The sequence below is a fragment of the Neomonachus schauinslandi genome, chromosome 14, assembly GCF_002201575.2.
Source record: "Neomonachus schauinslandi chromosome 14, ASM220157v2, whole genome shotgun sequence".
Classification (NCBI taxonomy): Eukaryota; Metazoa; Chordata; class Mammalia; order Carnivora; family Phocidae; genus Neomonachus; species Neomonachus schauinslandi.
The window spans coordinates 37481189-37498688 of NC_058416.1; the positions used below are offsets into that span (position 1 = coordinate 37481189).

The 17500-nt window shown below is 42.4% G+C and overlaps 1 protein-coding gene across 16 annotated transcripts in view; it reads right to left on the reverse strand.

The window, feature by feature from the left end:
- Positions 1 to 17500, reverse strand: part of DTNA (dystrobrevin alpha) — a 241645-nt gene that overhangs the window by 11142 nt on the left and 213003 nt on the right. For 8 of the 16 annotated variants that reach the window (XM_044921100.1, XM_021686296.1, XM_044921099.1 and 5 more), the window contains 2 exons: positions 15673 to 15786; positions 7771 to 7867 (listed from right to left, as the gene is read on the reverse strand). In XM_044921100.1, coding sequence (XP_044777035.1) covers positions 7771 to 7867; positions 15673 to 15786 — 211 coding nt within the window. Of the gene's footprint in view, positions 1 to 3491; positions 3531 to 6003; positions 6055 to 7770; positions 7868 to 15672; positions 15787 to 17500 lie in introns of those variants that run through there. The other 8 variants (XM_021686306.1, XM_044921102.1, XM_044921101.1 and 5 more) reach the window with 3 other exon arrangements.

The following is a 17500-nucleotide window of genomic DNA, read 5'->3' on the forward strand; positions in this document are numbered from 1 at the left end:
CAGGTTAGCCAACTGAGGTTCAGAGGTGATAACTGGGTTACCCAACGCCTCTGAGCTAGAGATTGGCAGAAACAAAGTGGATTCCCAGCCTTTCATCTACAAGCCTGGGGCTTTCCCACAGCCTCACAGCCGCTTCTGAGGACCGAAGCCACTGTGACCACCCATCATAGGCTTCACTAACGGAGAAAGGTTTCGCAGCCTCAAGGCTGAGAAGGTGCAGGACCTGGACCCACCAGAGAGTGGTGTTGGAGTAGCACCTAGGGCTCCGCCTGGGCTGGACAATACCTTTCAGTTGCCCGGATCATGGGGTGTAGTATGAGCACCCCAGGGGTGGAAGAGCCTGTGGCTGTTTATCAATTGCTACAGAAATGCAGGTGGAAATCTCTTATCTGCAAATTGAGGTTCTGAATCCTGGGACATATCTGGAGCCAGTGATTTCAGATGGGGGCTGTGGGTGTGCGTTTCAGTATTTTAATGGCTATCCTGGAGCTGCTTGCACCATTCTGTCGGGCTCTCCAGGACAGGGTGCCCGCGGGGCTGCCCCTCCCCTTTGGGCACTCACCTGGCCCTTTTTTTTTTTTTTTAAGATTTTATTTATCTGACAGAGAGAAACACAGTGAAAGAGGGAACACAAGCAGGGGGAGTGGGAGAGGGAGAAGCAGGCTTCCCGCCGAGCAGAGAGCCTGATGCGGGGCTCGATCCCAGGACTCTGGGATCACGACCCGAGCTGAAGGCAGACGCTTAACGACTGAGCCACCCAGGCGCCCCTAACCTGGCCCTTCTAACCTTCCTGTTTGTAAGTCTCTTACCTCCGGCGATACTTTCCCCTTCTCACGCCCTGAGCTCTCCCACTAACTGTGTTTGATGCATTCCCAGTCCTAACGCTCTGCTTAATACGGCCTGGTCTCCAAAACCAACTTTCCCCACTTCTCTCTGCCTGCTTCCTTCCTTCAAAATCCCTATTAGTGGTTCTGTGTTAAGAGAAAAATAATTGACTGTAGTTATGTGTTAAGGGAAAAACAACGGACTGAATCTAAATTACACCAATGTGTGAATGACGGATAGCAACCATCTCCTAAATGAATCTCTAACTGGTGCAATTTCAAGCAGTCTGATTATGTGAAGAATTTAAGTGGAGATTCTGTGCTGGAGACAAGATTCAGTGGCATCTTCCCTGCAACTCCCAACGCGCACGGCATGTCCAGACTCGGGGGGGGGGGGGCGCCCTGGCATTCTGGCTGATCATGTCTCTTTGTCTAGTTTGATGCACTTCCTGGGACCTACCACTGGGAATGTCATCTCTGGCCTTCCTTCCGGCTCTTCTCCCTAGGGTCACTAGGAAAGGGCAGTTGCCTCTTGGCATTGGGGTAGATCAGTGGAGATATTACTGGGTTTCATTTTCAGGTGGTGACCCCTGTAGATGGTTGCCTCTGGCCTGGTCATGAAGTCTGGTTGTCTGCTAACAGCTTCAGAAGAGTTAGAGTGAGTAATCTCTGTGAACATCCTTTCCTGGAAATTACTTGATGATTAATGGAGAGAAGACTTAAGGGACAATGGTCCATGCAGATCAATATATAGATCTAAAATTCCTGAGAGGAGAGTTGAATTATGGAAGAAGGAAAACATACATCATATTAAAAATAGCTCGCTTCCCAGCGAATAAATGAAAAATTCATTTCTGCACTCCATCCTCGGAGTCCACTCAACTTGCTGTTGTATCAATTTTTAAGAAGTCTGACAAGATCCATACATTTTTCTGATTCTTTTCCAGGAAGCATTTTGGTTTCCTCTCAGTACCAGAAATGAGGGAGGCTTCAGGGAAAGGACCAAATGTGTAATCGCTGAAGCAACAGTGCCTGGAGCCATGGCTGAGCAGATGACCATGAGACAGGGGTGTACACCCTCCCCCTGACTGAAAAGTCTGCCTCAGATTTGACTGGGAACACAGCCCAGTCCACCTAGTTTTCCTTAGCAGCCTGAGAAGGTTCAGCAGAGCAGTGTTTGGCTATGTTCAACCCTCTTGTCATCCTTTCTTCCGATACGCACACACTGACTATCCTTGTAGGGATTGCTGTGTCCACAGTGCTGTGGGGATACAGATGAGGTGACTAATTCTGACAGGTCAGGCAGGAGGCATCACTTGACTTGGGTCTCAATAGTGGAGATTTCGGGGTAGAAGAGAGGATGTATTGCAAGGAGAGAAGAACATTCCAGGCCTTGGAGTGTCATGAGCAAGGAAAGGGAAGGGCGAGGAGGCCAGGATGGTGGATGTGCCAGCCAGGTTCGTTGTGGGGAATGGAAAGGACTGAGGCTGGTGAGGGGTGGTGCCAGGTTTGGGGGTCTCTCATGCCATAAAAGGGGCTAGATTTAATCTGAACTGGAAGGTCATCTCCTCAGGTTTTTAAGTAGAGAAATAATTTTTACTTTCCTAGAATTAATGGACTAATCCCTAATTTTAAAAAAGGTTGTGTGAGAGAGTGAGAGAGTCTGAGAGGATATGTTTTGAACATTAGATGTCAGTCCTAATATCACAGTTGGTTATTTATGAGGTGAATTCCCCCCCACTCCCCTATCCCACTTGTGATTGCGTCACCACTCTCCACAGGACACTCACCAGAGAGGATGGGCAAGGGAAAGAAAGGAAGGTGAACTGATGCTGGTAGAACTTGTCATTTCTGGCCTGTTCATGTTCTATAATGTGTTTGGGAGAAGTGGGAACCTGAGCAACCAGGATTTCCCGAGTTCATGGGGCCTCCAGTTGTAAAGAGAGAAGAGAATGGGGGCAGGAGGTAGGATTTAAAATGTTTCACTTTCCTCCTCTGACTGAGACACTTAGTTAACTGGAAGGAGGAGAAGTGGATGTGTGTGTGTGTGTGTTTGTGTGTGTACATGCGTGTGTGTAAAATATGGGTCCAGTTAGAAAAGTTTACATATTGTTGGACGCATGTGTATACATCTATATGCAGTTTTATACCAGTCTCTGACATGCATATAGTATTTTACAAAGTGCTTTCACATCCATTATCTTTGAAAATCTATGCAACAATCCCGTGAGCCATGTATTATCAGTGTGTTTGAAATAAATTCCCGGGAAGCTGATTGACTTACTCAAGATCTTACAGGTGTGAGTGAAGAGCGGGGATCCCCTACAATCAGGTCTAACACCAGTGGTCTCTCTACAAAAATTTTTATTGAGACCTTACATTCTGAACTCAAAGCCGGGATATCTGGTTTTAGATTGGGACGTGATATTTGGCACTGGAAGTCTACCAGAAACTCTGAAACATACTGTCAACTGCAATTACACCCCAGCTGCCTTCATTGTTAAACTTTTTATGAGTGTTCTTTTTATGATTCCTTCAATAAATCTTAAAATACACAAAGAAGAAAGAGGGTAGGATAATTTTGATTCAAGTTTTGTAAAAAAAAAATTTATTGCTTATGATACCATAATCATCATATTATATTACAGGCACTATTTTTTTTTTAATTCATGTTCTCTCCTCAAGGGGAATAAATTCATGCGTTACCTCTAACAAGAAACAGTGTAAGTAGGAATTATATATACCAGTATAGTAAAATACATTGAACCACACAGACTTATGATAAAGCAAGTAGAGGTTATTAAATCAAGCACAATTTGTTGTGCGCAATGTCTGAAATCTGATTTTACAAAGAGAATGTCCCCAAAGGGGTAAGGCTCATAAATAAAAACAGAATTTAGAAGCAGACGCCAGACTAAAACCTCTAAATTCTCTCCTTAGATCATGTTATACCAAAGGAAGTCTATATATTTGGATGGCAGAAGTTCATTTCCTTGTAGAACAGCCTGCTCCAGATCGGGCCAGACAGGGTTCTGTCTTTAATTTTGACTGAAGGTCAGTATAATAATCAGCCACTTGACATCTGCGGCTGCATTTATCCGTTTTATTACTTAGCACTCCTCCTCTAAAGCTCCGAGGGAAGACTTCTTATATTTCATGCCAACAGAAATTTTGGTCCCCCGAGAACTGGCATTTTGGTTCTGATAAAACCACCAATTATGTTTTCCTTTTTTTTTTTGTCTCCTTGCCAAACAGCTCAGAGGCACACCCTTGTCCCTTACGATGAGCATACTGGCATTTTCTTTTCTTTCGTTTCTGATTTTTCTGGATTTATTTAATGAAGCCATTGTTGATGTCTGTTGTTGTAAGGTACCTTGGGTCCTTTTCGAGGAGAGGCTTAAGTATACAAGCAAAGCAAATGAGTAAAGACGAGTCAACGGTCTCCCGACCCAGACAGTGCATTGGGGCCATATGGGTGTTGCCAACGAGGGCCCTTTAGAGCCTCTGCAGCAGGACCCAGCTGCGGGCTGCCTCCGAGACGTGGAGCCGTGGAGGGCTCCGTGGGAAGAGCTGGAAGGCAAGGAGGCAGTATACTGCTCTAGGCCTGCAGCCGTGCTTTGGCTCTGGGCAACCATGGATTCGTGAACCCACTGGTCCACTGAGCCTTTCCAGAACGGGTGGCCTGGGAAGAGGCGGGAAAGGGGTCCTCTGGCTCAAGCGAGGCTGACTGACTAGAGGATGATTGCCCTCTCTCTCCACTAAGTGGAAGAAGGTTATAGTTGAGCCTTTTTTCCCTTTTTCTGTGCACATGCTAAGTCAGAGACAGGAAAGAAAAGAGGCTGTTGCAAAGAGAAGCTGCTAGCACAGCAAGGCATTTTTCTCTAGCATGATCTAAGTGTGTTGGAAGTACAAGAGCAATGCCCCGTGTGGGGCTTTACAGGCAACAAGTTTACAGTCCGTCCTTGGCCCAGGGGGACTAGCTCTCGTTCAGATTTGACTCTACTCAAGTAATTTTTTTCACAAAATACAAAATAGTGTAATACATTGTCTTTATTGTCTGACATTACAGATTAGTTTTACACTTTCCTTTTTTACAGACCGTGGGAATGAAAGGTAAAAATGTGTCCAGCATTTTGCAAACATTCTTTGTTACACACAAACACACACAATGAATAATAGGAAAGAGAATACAGAAGAATAAAAGGTACGTTGAAATCGGACAGGCTGTGGTTCTAATCGATCCCAGGAAATAATATGAAACTTCCTGATAACACTAGCAAGTGGGATATACTGTCATACACAGCTTGGTACAAGCACTTGACATTAAAGCTGCTGTTATTTTGCTTCTATTTTGTTATTGTTATTTTTTGAGTATGCTACTTCCTCTGCTGGCTCTGGACCTGACCACAGGGTCAGGCATAGGGTTCCAGTTTAGACTACGGTTAGAGAGTCACAGTGCTCCTGTTTCCAGAGAAGACATACGTAAGGGCCTTGTGAACTCCCAGAGTAGGAAGGTTCTTGGTGATAAGAGCAAGGCTGAAAGTTACCTGTTCTTTGGAGATTATTTTGAACCAATGGTAGGAATTCTGCTTGCAAGAACTAAACAGTGGGAAGTGAACACTTGCTGAGTACAGTGTTTCTCTTAGATTGAATACATTTTGGAGACGGGGAGGACAGGGCTTAATAATTATGCAATGAAAAGAGATGCAATTAGCTGACTTTTATACAAAGAGGTCCCACACCTTTCCATTAAAATGGAAACTGAACTAAATGGTCAACAGCTTGAGAGGATGTAGAGGGTAGCTTGAGTGCTGCGGGTTTCTCCTAGTGTAACTTTAGTGGCGGTGGTGGGTGTCTCTCTACTAAGAGAAGAGTCTGATCAACAACCCAGAAAAGCATGAGACGGGTTTGAAACATAGACTGCTGGAGATCTAGGAAGGTCCCAACGAATTACAATTTTTTCCCTCTTCTAAAAGATGCAATAGCTCTTGTTTTGATGCCGACAGTAGTAATAGTTATAAAAAACGCTAAATTTTATATGTGTCCATTCAAGCACTACATTGAAAAGGAAGCAAATTAGTATGATTTTTTTTTTCTCTTTCCAAACTGAAGCATGAACATACATTAGAGGCAAAAGCAATGAGAAAAACAGCAGGATGGCAGGCCCCTCCACAGTTAGTTAAGACCTGCAGTAGGGAACATAACTTACTCCCTGCTTCAGTTCTTCTTCCTACAGAAAGATTGAATCAATAATAGTTAGATTACCCAGGATTCCAGCAAGAGCATGTACACAGTGTGAGGGAACGCAAGGTGGGGGAAACATCAACATGGCTCTGATGGGAGCCTCTCCTACCTTGGTGACTTTTAGTTCCACGTCTATTTAGGTATTTGAGACAGACCATCTCTTTCCTCCCTATGTCCATCCATCTTTCACTGTGGTCTATCCCTCTCTCCTGGTGTTTGTACATCCTGATCTGATAGACTGTGCTCGGGTAGGCTAGCTAGGTGGATGCCAAGATGGCTGGTGGTAAATGGACCCCTAACACATTGCTATGGTGACAGAAGCTATGGGAATATAAGTGGGGGGCTGTTTTCAAGGTTTCCTGTCATTCAGTGAAGGGAAAGATGAGATTGGCCCTCTTCATTTGGTATATTTGAAAAGGAAAGCAGAAAGAGCTTTTCTGGATCATCAAATGAGATAATAGGGCAGAAACAGTAAGAGGTTATTAGTTATCTAGTCCTGTCTTCATATGTACAGTACCACAAAAACTGAGTTCTTTGCCTTACATGTCTGAAAAGGAGATTTCGTTTAGAGAAGATAAAGCATTCCCAACACTGATGGCAGGAAAAGTTGACTAAGGAAAAAAAAAAAAAAAGAGCAGAGAAAACAAAAGAAAGAAGTGTCACACTTATATCCGTGCCAGGACACAGGTTTCAACAAGTATTTGTTAAATAAATAAAAGAAAGGAAGAAAGGAAGAAGGAAAAGAGAAAGAAAAGAGAAAAAAGAAAAGGAAAGAAAGAAAAAGAAGGGACAAACAATAAATGATGGTGTGTCAGGGATGTGGGAGACCCAGGGACTGGAAGTATGGACGTCTGTCTCACAGGTGAGCTGCCCCAGGGACCTGGCCTTCCTCACTCCATCAGAGGTTTCAGTTCCTGCCTTTGGCAAGTCCCAGTTCCAATCCACAGTGGTTTCTGCTTGTCTACATCAGGCAGGATAACCACATAGAACTGACTCCTACTGAGCCGACTGTGGCCAAGGGGCCATTATTAGTCTCCTTGTGATGTGGAATGTGACTTAGTACATACCAAAGAAGGGAATAGGGATTTATGAAAGGAAGAATGCTACTTCCCAGTGAGAATGACATCACAGCACTCTGCCGAGCACTTCCCTAGGTCATCTTATTAAACCCTCTACCTGAAGAGAGCAAATTCCTATTTACAGTTTGCATTTGAGACTCATTGAAGTTATGTGACTTGCTGCTAAAGCCACAGAGATGAGATGAAATACTTCACTGAAATTAAGTTATTCCTCTTAATAAAACTATAGTCACCCCCAAAATTTCATGGCTATATCTTTGTTTTCTGAATTAGACATTAGCTTCTGTTCACTTTATTCAGAATTACTGAAGCTATTAGATGTAAAGTATTCCTAAATAAATCTAGTTTTATTATTTTCAAGGACATAGGAACTGGAAATAAGCCAAGAAGTTGTCCTTTGAAGGCCCTCAGTGGTCTGGTTCCAGGAAATGGAGAAGAATGAGCCTTGTCATTGACTGCTATCATTTGCTGTATCTAAGAAAAGATCCTGTATCTGAGACTGAAGCCATATTCTGGGGTTAATCACATATAGTCATTGGAAAAACCATTGCACATTATGTGTGAAAGATTTTTTACAAATGCCACAGTCAGAGGTCTAGGAAATATTTATTCGAATGTCTTACCTTTAGTAGCTTCATGAGGCCTTCTAACTGGACCATTAGCTCTCTCCGGCTCTCCTGGAGAGCAGACATTCTCTGTTCCAGCTCATCCTTGCGCTGTCTAAGAAAGAAGCAGTTGTTATCAGAACAGCTTTCAACCCACTGAGCTGATTACATTTCTCAGTCTTGTGGCAGGAGTGGACCACCAGGAAAAGGGCATCTCTGGATCTCTGACATGGTTTCCAGGCACGGAGATGTTGTCAAATGAATGAACATGAGGTGTACATTTTGTTTGTTAGAAGTCGTACTAAAATAGAATTGGAATCCTATTGGATATTCCCTCCCCTCCCCCACTTCTACCTTCAATTAACCATTTAATGAGCTCTTTTCTGAATGCTTACTATGTTCTGGGCCCTGTGCTCTGCCACTGAGCTCCCTGAGACAACAAACAAAAGCCCAACTGTCACTGAAAAGGGTCAATCCCATAGATCCTCAAAACCCAAGGACCCTTTTGTAAATCTCAAAGGAAATACCAATACCTTAGTATTTGGAAATTGGATTTTAAGAGTTTATTTTTCATTTCTTCCATTCTTCATATGCAATGCAGTGCCTTTCAGAGGTGAAATATTCTTACTACAGAATTTTTATGGTCAATTTAAGTTTTCTGCTTTGGGTTTGACTTTATATAAAGCAAAGTCAGAATAAAGGAGTCCTACACAATTGCTCTAACTGAAAATAACCTCTAAGATTTGTTTGTTTAATTTTGTTTGTTTTGCAGAACTTCTACTAAACTGTCAGCAAGAATGGAAACCACAAAGGACAATCTCTACTCTATCATTTATATCGACACTAAGAGGTACTAAATATACCTTTGAAAGAGAGAAAACAAATGAAACAGTATGGGGAAGAATATTAATGGTTCACATTTCTGACGTCTATGTATATTTTTCAAGTCAATTTCAAATCTGTTATTTCATGATCATTAGTGAATAATACATACAAGTTTTTCCCTTGTCCCAAAGGCTTTTGCCTGAGTTTGAGATAGTGGAACTTATATTTTAAAAATGTGTGGATGCTTTAACCATGGGCTAATGTACGAATGGATATGCCCAGTCTCAATGGCATAGCAATATCAAGTGGAGCAGAGACTCTGAAATGAAAAACTGACAATGTAAAAATGTCATGCTCACACAGGTCAATGACTCATCAAACTGAAAGATACTTTGTGGGAGGACAGGTTATGGATATTAATGAAACATTTCTAATTTGCTTTGATACAGGCTTTCTCTAATGATTTATGAATTTAAAATTTATAAACATGTCTCAACTCTTTTTGGATATATTTGTATTTTTGGCTTTTATTGCCACTTAAGACTTACTCTCAGAGCATTCCTTCCTTTGATTTTTCTTTACAATGTCCTCTTTTCTGAGTCCCAAAGGACAAGGAACACCATGATTTTATAGACTTTAATGGTATCTTATTTTAGCCTTTGTCTTCCAGGGCTGCAACATTCTAATTTTGAAAGCCTTGCTCCATTCAAAAATATTCTTCAATGACAAATCCACTAGCTGTTTTATCTTTGACCTTGTCTGCACATCATGTTCCAAATATACCCACGATAGGGCTTGGTAGAAGGATAGAGAATGTTTCTGATGTATTTCCAGTTCTCTTCCAGATATTGCTCTGTAATTTTTGGATTTTTGGTCAGAGGAGCACTTTGTGAAGAGGTTTGCAGTAAAATTCCAATATTGTAGATAAGAAATACTAAGAAAGGCATCTAAAAACTATGAGAGAAAGTTAACTGGTATTAATTCAGAATTAATCAACATTAAAAAACACTTATTTGTACTTCTTTCTTTTTTTTTTTTTTAAGATTTTATTTATTTATTTGACAGAGAGATAGAGAGAGAGCACAAGTAGGCAGAGTGGCAGGCAGAGGAAGAGGGAGAAGCAGGCTCTTCGTGAGCAGGGAGCCCGATGAGGGACTTGATCCCAGGACCCTAGGATCATGACCTGAGCCGAACGGAGACGCTTAACCAACTAAGCCATCCAGGTGCCCCTGTACTTTTTTCTTATAGTAGTAATCTTTCAAAACAAATCTTTCTTTTTTTAAAGATTTTATTTATTTACTTATCTGAGAGAGAGCAAGAGAGAGAGAGAGAGCACAGAGAGAGAAGGAGAAGCAGACTCCCCGCTGAGCAGAGAGCCCGATGTGGGGCTCTATCCCAGGACCCTGAGACCATGACCTGAGCAGAAGGCAGACACTTAACCGACTGAGCCACCCAGGTGCCCCTGAGCAGAAGGCAGACACTTAACCGACTGAGCCACCCAGGTGCCCCTGACATCTACTCTTTCATGCATTTGATTGAATTCAATTTTTTTAAAAAATTCACTTAATAATGTCTTTATTTAATCTTCTCTATAAGTGTTTATTTAATCTCCTCTCTAAGCGGCTACCGAATGTGGGTCTGATTAACAAATTTGTGGTGTAGCTTCTATGGTTCCAAGTAGGAACAAGAAAACAAGGACTAAGTAGTGATTTTATTTTCATAGAGCTTAATGTATTACATCTCTAAAGGAATGCCTTTTATTCTGAGATTCTGCTGGATTATTTCTAATTTTGCATGTGTGTTAAAACCTACTTTCACTTGGGGTATCTGGATGGCGCAGTTGGCTAAGGGTCTGACTCTTGGTTTCAGTGTCCTGGGATCGAGCCCCGCATTGGGCTCTGTGCTCAGGGGGGAGTCTGCTTGAGATTCTCTCTCTCCCTCCTCTTCTGCCCCTCCCACTCATGCTCTCTCTCAACTAAATAAATAAAATCTTAAAAAAAGAAAAACCAACCCTGCTTTCTCTTAGGACAATGTTGGGACAACAGGCAAAATTTTAATATAGATTGTCTATTAGATAATAATAAACATCAATATTAACTTGCCTGAATATGATGATGGTGCCATGGTTATATAAGAGAATACATTTTTACCTAGGAAACATACACAGGATTACTTAGGGGTAAAGGGTTATGATGTCTGCAACTTACTCTCAAATGACTCATCAAAAATGTGTATGTAATTGTTATATATTAACATATAGAGGGAGATAAAGAAGGATGTGGTAAAATGTTTGCAATCTCTAGTGAAGTATAGAAGGACATTCATTGTGATATTCTTTTTTTTTAAAGATTTTATTTATTGAGCGAGATAGTGATAGAGAGCATGAGAGGGGGAGAGTCAGAGGGAGAAGCAGACTCCCCGCTGAGCAGGGAGCCCGATGTGGGATCGATCCCGGGACTCCAGGATCATGACCTGAGCCGAAGGCAGTTGCTTAAACAACTGAGCCACGCAGTTACCCCATTCATTGTGATATTCTTACAACTCTTTTGTAGGCTTAACATTGTTTCAAAGTAAAAAGTTAAAAAATATACTGTCATTCATGAAACCACGGTGAAAAGAAACAATGGTAGTTTTAAAAATATATCACTTTGTGGTAAAACAAAAAGTACTCAACTTTATGTTGTTTCCCAAAAATAATTAAAAAATTAAACTTGTCTATTAAATTCAACTCTGGAAACCACAGACTTGCAGCAGCGATTACACTTTCATTTTTAATTAATAGAACAAAAAAAGTCACCTTATATTAGCAAGTTTTCTTCAAGAATAATTTTATATACATTGAAAATAATGTAATTTTGGGGGTATAAAATAAAATGCTTATTTTTTGGGCAAGGTATAGACATGGAAATTATACTTTTTTTCCCCCTGTGAGATTTGTAGTGTGAAGTTAGTTGCTTCACAGTTTTTTTTTTTTAATTTATTTATTTGACAGAGAGAGAGAGAGAGAGATAGCGAGAGCAGGAACACAAGCAGGGGGAGTGGAAGAGGGAGAAGCAGGCTTCCCGCCGAGCAGGGAGCCTGATGTGGGACTCGATCCCAGGACCCTGGGATCATGACCTGAGCCGAAGGCAGATGGTTAACGACTGAGCCACCCAGGTGCCCGCTTCACAGTTTTAATAAATATTTTCTTCATCTTACAAGATAGTATTGTCTTTGCAAACACACTTCTATAGCTATCCCTTCAAGTTTTGCAGCCTATCCATTCATCCCACAAACATCCATTCAGCACTTTCGTTTTAAGACACTGTAAATAAAATAATGAGTAGGATATGGTTTTTATCCTTGGGTGAAAGAGGAGGAGAGAGGAGAAATATATAAGTTCAAAACAATGATGGCGAGCATACAATAAAAATTCAAACAAATTGCTGTATATGGTGATACCAAAGAAGATGCCCAGTTCCAAATGGTGGTGGAAATTTAAGGAAGGCTCGCTAGATAAACTTGCAAAATTTCCCTCAAAAACTCTACCCAACTGTAGAAGGGAAAGACCTCAGGGACCATATGGAATATTCCAGACCTTTCTCTGCTTCATCTGTGCCTCTTGATTGCCTGTATTCTTTAAGTTATTAGTAAAACTCAATACTGGAGTAAGATCTCTGATTCATGTGAGTCTGACTTTACAATCTAACTCACTATATTGGCTCGATATGTAACTATCATCCTTCATGGCTCCCTGTTCTAGGATTAACAGCAATATCCTCAAGATGGTCTGTGAGGCCACACAGCATCATGGTCTACCCCTACCTACATCTTCAGCTCCATCTCTTACCGTACACCCCTTCATTCACTGCATTCTAGGCCTACTGATCTTTCAGTTCCTAAAAAAGTGCCAGATTCGCTCCTGCCATTTGGTCATTGCACATCTGGTCTCTCTCTTCCAGGGGACCCTTCATCAGCTGTTCTAGCCCCTCTGCTACCCTTAATCCCCATTTCCTATGTATTCATCTTTCATACTTCAACTCAAACAAGCCTTCTTCATGGTACTCTTTTCTGACTGCAGTGAAGGGCAGGTTTGGTAATTATGTCTCTATTTAAAAGTAAGATTCCTTATAGCACTTATCTCAGCTTATAATTATCTTCTTATTTGTGCAGTTATTTGATTTATGTCATTTTCCTACTGGACCACACATTCTGCAAGACCAGGACAGTATCTTTCTCAACTCAATTCTGGGCATACTACATTTTAGAAATATTTGCTGAATGAACTAAATGAATAATAAATTGAGGAAAGATAAATCTGAAAGCAGTGTAGATGGACCAGAGTCCAGGAATCAACTGAGTAATAACAGACCAGCAGGAGATAATTAAGACCCAAGAAGAGGAGATGGAATCCACCTGTGTTACTCACTGTGCGGGATCTTGGGCAAATTATTTAGCTTCTGTGAATCTCAGTTTCCATATCTATACAAAGAGTATAATAATAGTGTCCATCTCCCGGCTTTGTTACAGCAATTACCTGGGACAGTGTATATAGAGCTTAGTGCATAGGAAGTGTCAGATTAGCACACAGAAATGTCCATCATTTGATCCCATTTAGTTGCCAGATCTGGGTTGCAAACCTGGCTTGCAGCTTTGTTGTGGCTAATGTGCAAATGGACATGTGATTATTTAGAAAGGTCATAGTGCTCTTAAGATAAAAATAAACTATGTGTTCATGAAAAGCAGAGCTCTGTTCCTTTGTCCCCTCACCTGTTCCCCAGCTGAAAGAAATTTCTCCTTTTGGTTTCTCAATAAGAGACCCAGGCAGGCTGCAATGGAGGGAGAAGATCTCTATCAAAGAGTTCCCATTGGCAGCTTCACATGGCCACCCCTCAGTGTGAACTAAGGCCAAAGTAACTGCAAGAGGCCATTGTTTTGGAGTCCAAAATGTCTAAAGAATAAAAGTTAGAATACCCAAAGGAGCTCTCTTAACCTGGGATGTCAGGGTTTCTCTGAAATCCCCAAGTTGTGAAAGTGCTTAGTATGGACTAAGTGGCTTATCAGCATCTCGAGAAATATCCAGGTAGAAGAAACATGTAGAATATGGAGTCAGGCAAACAAATCTGTTGGGATTTAGGTGTCTTAGGTCTCAGGCCTCTGGCCTCAGGTATGGGCCATCGGCTGACAGTGAGCCCCCAAAATACTGAAGTTTCTCACAGAGCCAGACTTCTTAGCATAGGTTTGGGCTTGGCTGGGTCTATGGGAAGGCCCACAAGGCAGGGCCAGGAGGGTGGTTAGAATTATCAGTCTATTTCAAGATAGTAATGTCAAGGAGGGAAGAAATATCAGTTGGAAAACTATCATCAGTGACCCAGGCACATCAAGGTGCCTTCTCAGACTGCATCATCCAAATGGAACCAAAGACTTTTGAAAGCAAATGGTAAGGAGGGGATCTGATGAAAACATTTATGAAAAATTCCTAGTCATCATGCCTCCAAAAGAGAATGGGGCAATCAACGGAAGAGGTATAATGAACATTCCAGACAGAGACAAGGTACCTTGATGTGTAGATGAATGATTACTCTATTTCTAAGTTGGTTTATTCAGTTATATTTCTTTCTACGTTAGACTTGCAACCTGTGAGCCCGGAGGGCCTACATAATCCTATTAGGCAAAGATTCTTTCAAGCAGGCATTTACTTTTATATGCCTTTGAGGATGATGATATGAAATATCACTTTTTCTTCTTCCCATGTTCATCCCTTCTGGGAGATGGTGTAGTAGGATGTGCAAGGATTCCTAACACATCTCCCTGAAGGTAGGACCAGAGATTCTACCATTTGAAAAGGAAGAATTTCTGATTCTTCCATTAAATTATTTTGTTATTTCAAAGGAGGACATGATCTCTTCACATCAAGCAGCTCCCCCAGGTTGCAGCTTCCATAGATCTCCCTTCTATAACTCAAGCCTTGGGTGGGCCTGCCATCTAGCCAGGTGCACGAGCCTGGGAAGAGCGAGCGTGGAGCCTCGCTGGGAGCAGGCAGAGCCTGTAGCCTGTGGTGCCCAGATGTTAACATGTCTGAAGAGCAGGGCTGGGATGGAACCCCCGGAAACATCCGTGGTAAAATCCACACACAGCCATACAGAACCTGCTTAATGTAGTTGTTTTGTATGGAAGAAGTAAACGGCACTCTAATTCTGACAAGGGTTTCTGAGAAGAGGCATCTGTACTTCCTATAAAAAGTATGCCTCAGAATTTTGCATACACCCAAACTGGAAGATGGAAAGAATGTCATACTTGCTAACTCCAGGTGCCTCGTGAAATATGACATTTCTATGAGGCAATGGCTTTGAATTTATGCTTGTGTTGTTTGCTATACAAACAGGTTTGAGTATGTGCCCTAGTCAAGGCATGGTGCTAAGCCGGCCTGGCGGGCAGCCCTCAGCACCCACCCTTTCGCACCCGGGCACAGTGGGAGGCGCTGAGGTCCTCGGCTGCTCTCCACCTTTCTGACGCTGAGAAGTGCACTGAAATTCAGGGGTGGAACCAGATGACCTTCTAGGGTCCTTTCCATCTCAGTGTTTTCTGGTGCCAGACTAGACAACACCAGGTGTTTTAATTCATTTGCAGAGCAAGAAGTTCTGAAGTCTGTTTTTTAAGCATGTAAAGCTATTACAGACCAAGATTCAGAGAAAATCAGACTCCTTTTTATGGCTTATAGGTAAATTTTTAAGTGTACAAACCTGTGATGTTTATTTAGCTGTTCATGTGTTTGTTTTGTTGGTCACTTGTATCATAAACACGTTGTTGGCAGTGCAAATAACAAGAAAGAGTTGAATTCACCCCCCCTTTTTTTTTTCCAGTGAGAGATTTTGTTTCTAAAAAGCACTGTTTCCCCTTCTCTGTGTCAAATGAAAGAATAAAATACAAACAGCATCTCCTTGAAACCCCCCCAAATACCAGCAATTAGGGACGTGCTATTAAAAAAGAAAAAGCACACATATGTATGTCAGCAACTCGGGTGGCTGAGGACTGTTTTCTGGCTAGACGCTGTTGGACTTTTTGAAGATCCCCGTCACTTGCACGCCCCAAGAGGCCTGGGGCTCCCTCTCTTACCTGAGGAGCCGGAGCTCGGCCAGCAGAGTGGGGTTTTGCTGCGCCTTCTCTGGGGTGGGCTGAGAGGCTTGTTCATGCTCTAGCCGCAGCCTCTGGATCTCCTGTAAGATTTCTCTTGGGAGAGAGGAAGAAGGTAAGAAACTAGGGTCAGTCACCTTCCAGGGATCCCGGATACTCACATCTGGGCGGGGTCATGCTGTCTTCAGGAGCAGGAGCATGCGCACCAACGGTGTTTAGGAGCTACTGGCTGCGGGGAGCTGGGCACTGATGGGGAAGGGAAGGCTGGTCTCAGCGCAAGCACGTCCAGACTCTGCGCGTGTTGCTGGAGCCTTCAAGCTGAGAGTGCTCACCAGGACCTAATGATCTCTCTACTAAGTAATATAATGCTGTGGTAATGTGTTCAACTTTGAAAAGTGCACTGCTGCCGAGCAAAAAATGTATCTTCCGATTATTGATGATCACAGCGTGACCCCATGAAAAGTACTTGCAGCTACCAAGTTAGAGGTGCTTGGAGGGAAAATAAGGATAAATGGTGTTCATTTCACAAAACGAAATAACCCCATTCTCTCAGCAGGAATGAGATTCCTCTCGCTGGATTTATCTGAGAAGGCCCCCGTTAGGCAAAATTCTTTTTCTTAACATTTTCGGCCTTAACAATGGATCTCGATGAGGGTAGCCTTTGAAGGAAAGTGCTTTTAAAAGGATTCACTGTAATTGAGTGTGTGACAGAAGAGTGCTATTGGCGTGACCTCTGTCCAGGGAGAGATGTGTCAGTCTATTATTAATGTTGGAGTCCCGGCTGCCCCGCACTGAGGTGAACATTAGGCCGGCCATAAAGGATAGGTGACCTGTGCAAGGCAAATTATCCCTAAGTGAGTTAGAAGCCATTAAGCAAGGTTACAAGTCACGTATTCTTGGGGGAGGGGTCAGTCTCCCATCCAGCAAAATGCACAAGAGACAGACAATAAGAACAAAGCACCAAGGAATGGAAGGTGAACTTGGTGAGCAAGGGGGATGGCTTTCCATCTGAAAGGCTGATTTACAACTGCCTGCTTCATAAACACACCAGAGTTAAGAAGCTAATTATCAGTCACTACACCTCTCGCAGGTACAGTGAGAAGATTGAACTAAAATTCAGTGGTTTCCCACCTTTTTCTGTCCCCCTTGGTGTTCCATGGTGGAAACCTTTCTTTGAGAGAAATTTTCTATGGGAATTCAATACATCAAATGGTTAAAAGGGAGCTGCTCTGGTGAAAGAAAGGGTGGGCCCTGAGCTGCAAGCCCTTCCTCCCTGCTCTTCAGGCACCTCGACAGAGCCCCCGGGTCCCACAGAGCTCAGCCTGAAAATCAGTAAGCTGGGATTTCAAAGATCTCCTCCAGGGCTACCATCCTGATATTCTACGACTCGCACTAGTTCTCCTTGTTGGTTCCAAGGACAGAACCATGACGCAGCATTTAGCCTAAGGAAGAAAAAGAGAGAAGCAGCTCTGATAAGGAAAATAATGGTAAGATATGTAAAGAGCATTGAGTACTTAGTCTCTACCCAGGAAAAATGCTCTCTTCTTTCATCTTATTTTATTTAATCCTCATACAAATTATTTTATATGTGGGTATTGCTATTATCTGTTTCACGAATAAGGAAATCAAAGCACAGGCCAGTTGAATGACTCACCCAAGTTCAATAACAAATAGGTGGCAGAGGTGATTTAAACTCAGGCTGCTTGGCTCCAAAGCTTGTATATATCCGACTCCCTCCGTCTTTGGTACTTGCTCTGACAGGTCTAGCCTATGCAGGCTGTGACTTCCGCATCACAATAAAAAGAGTCCT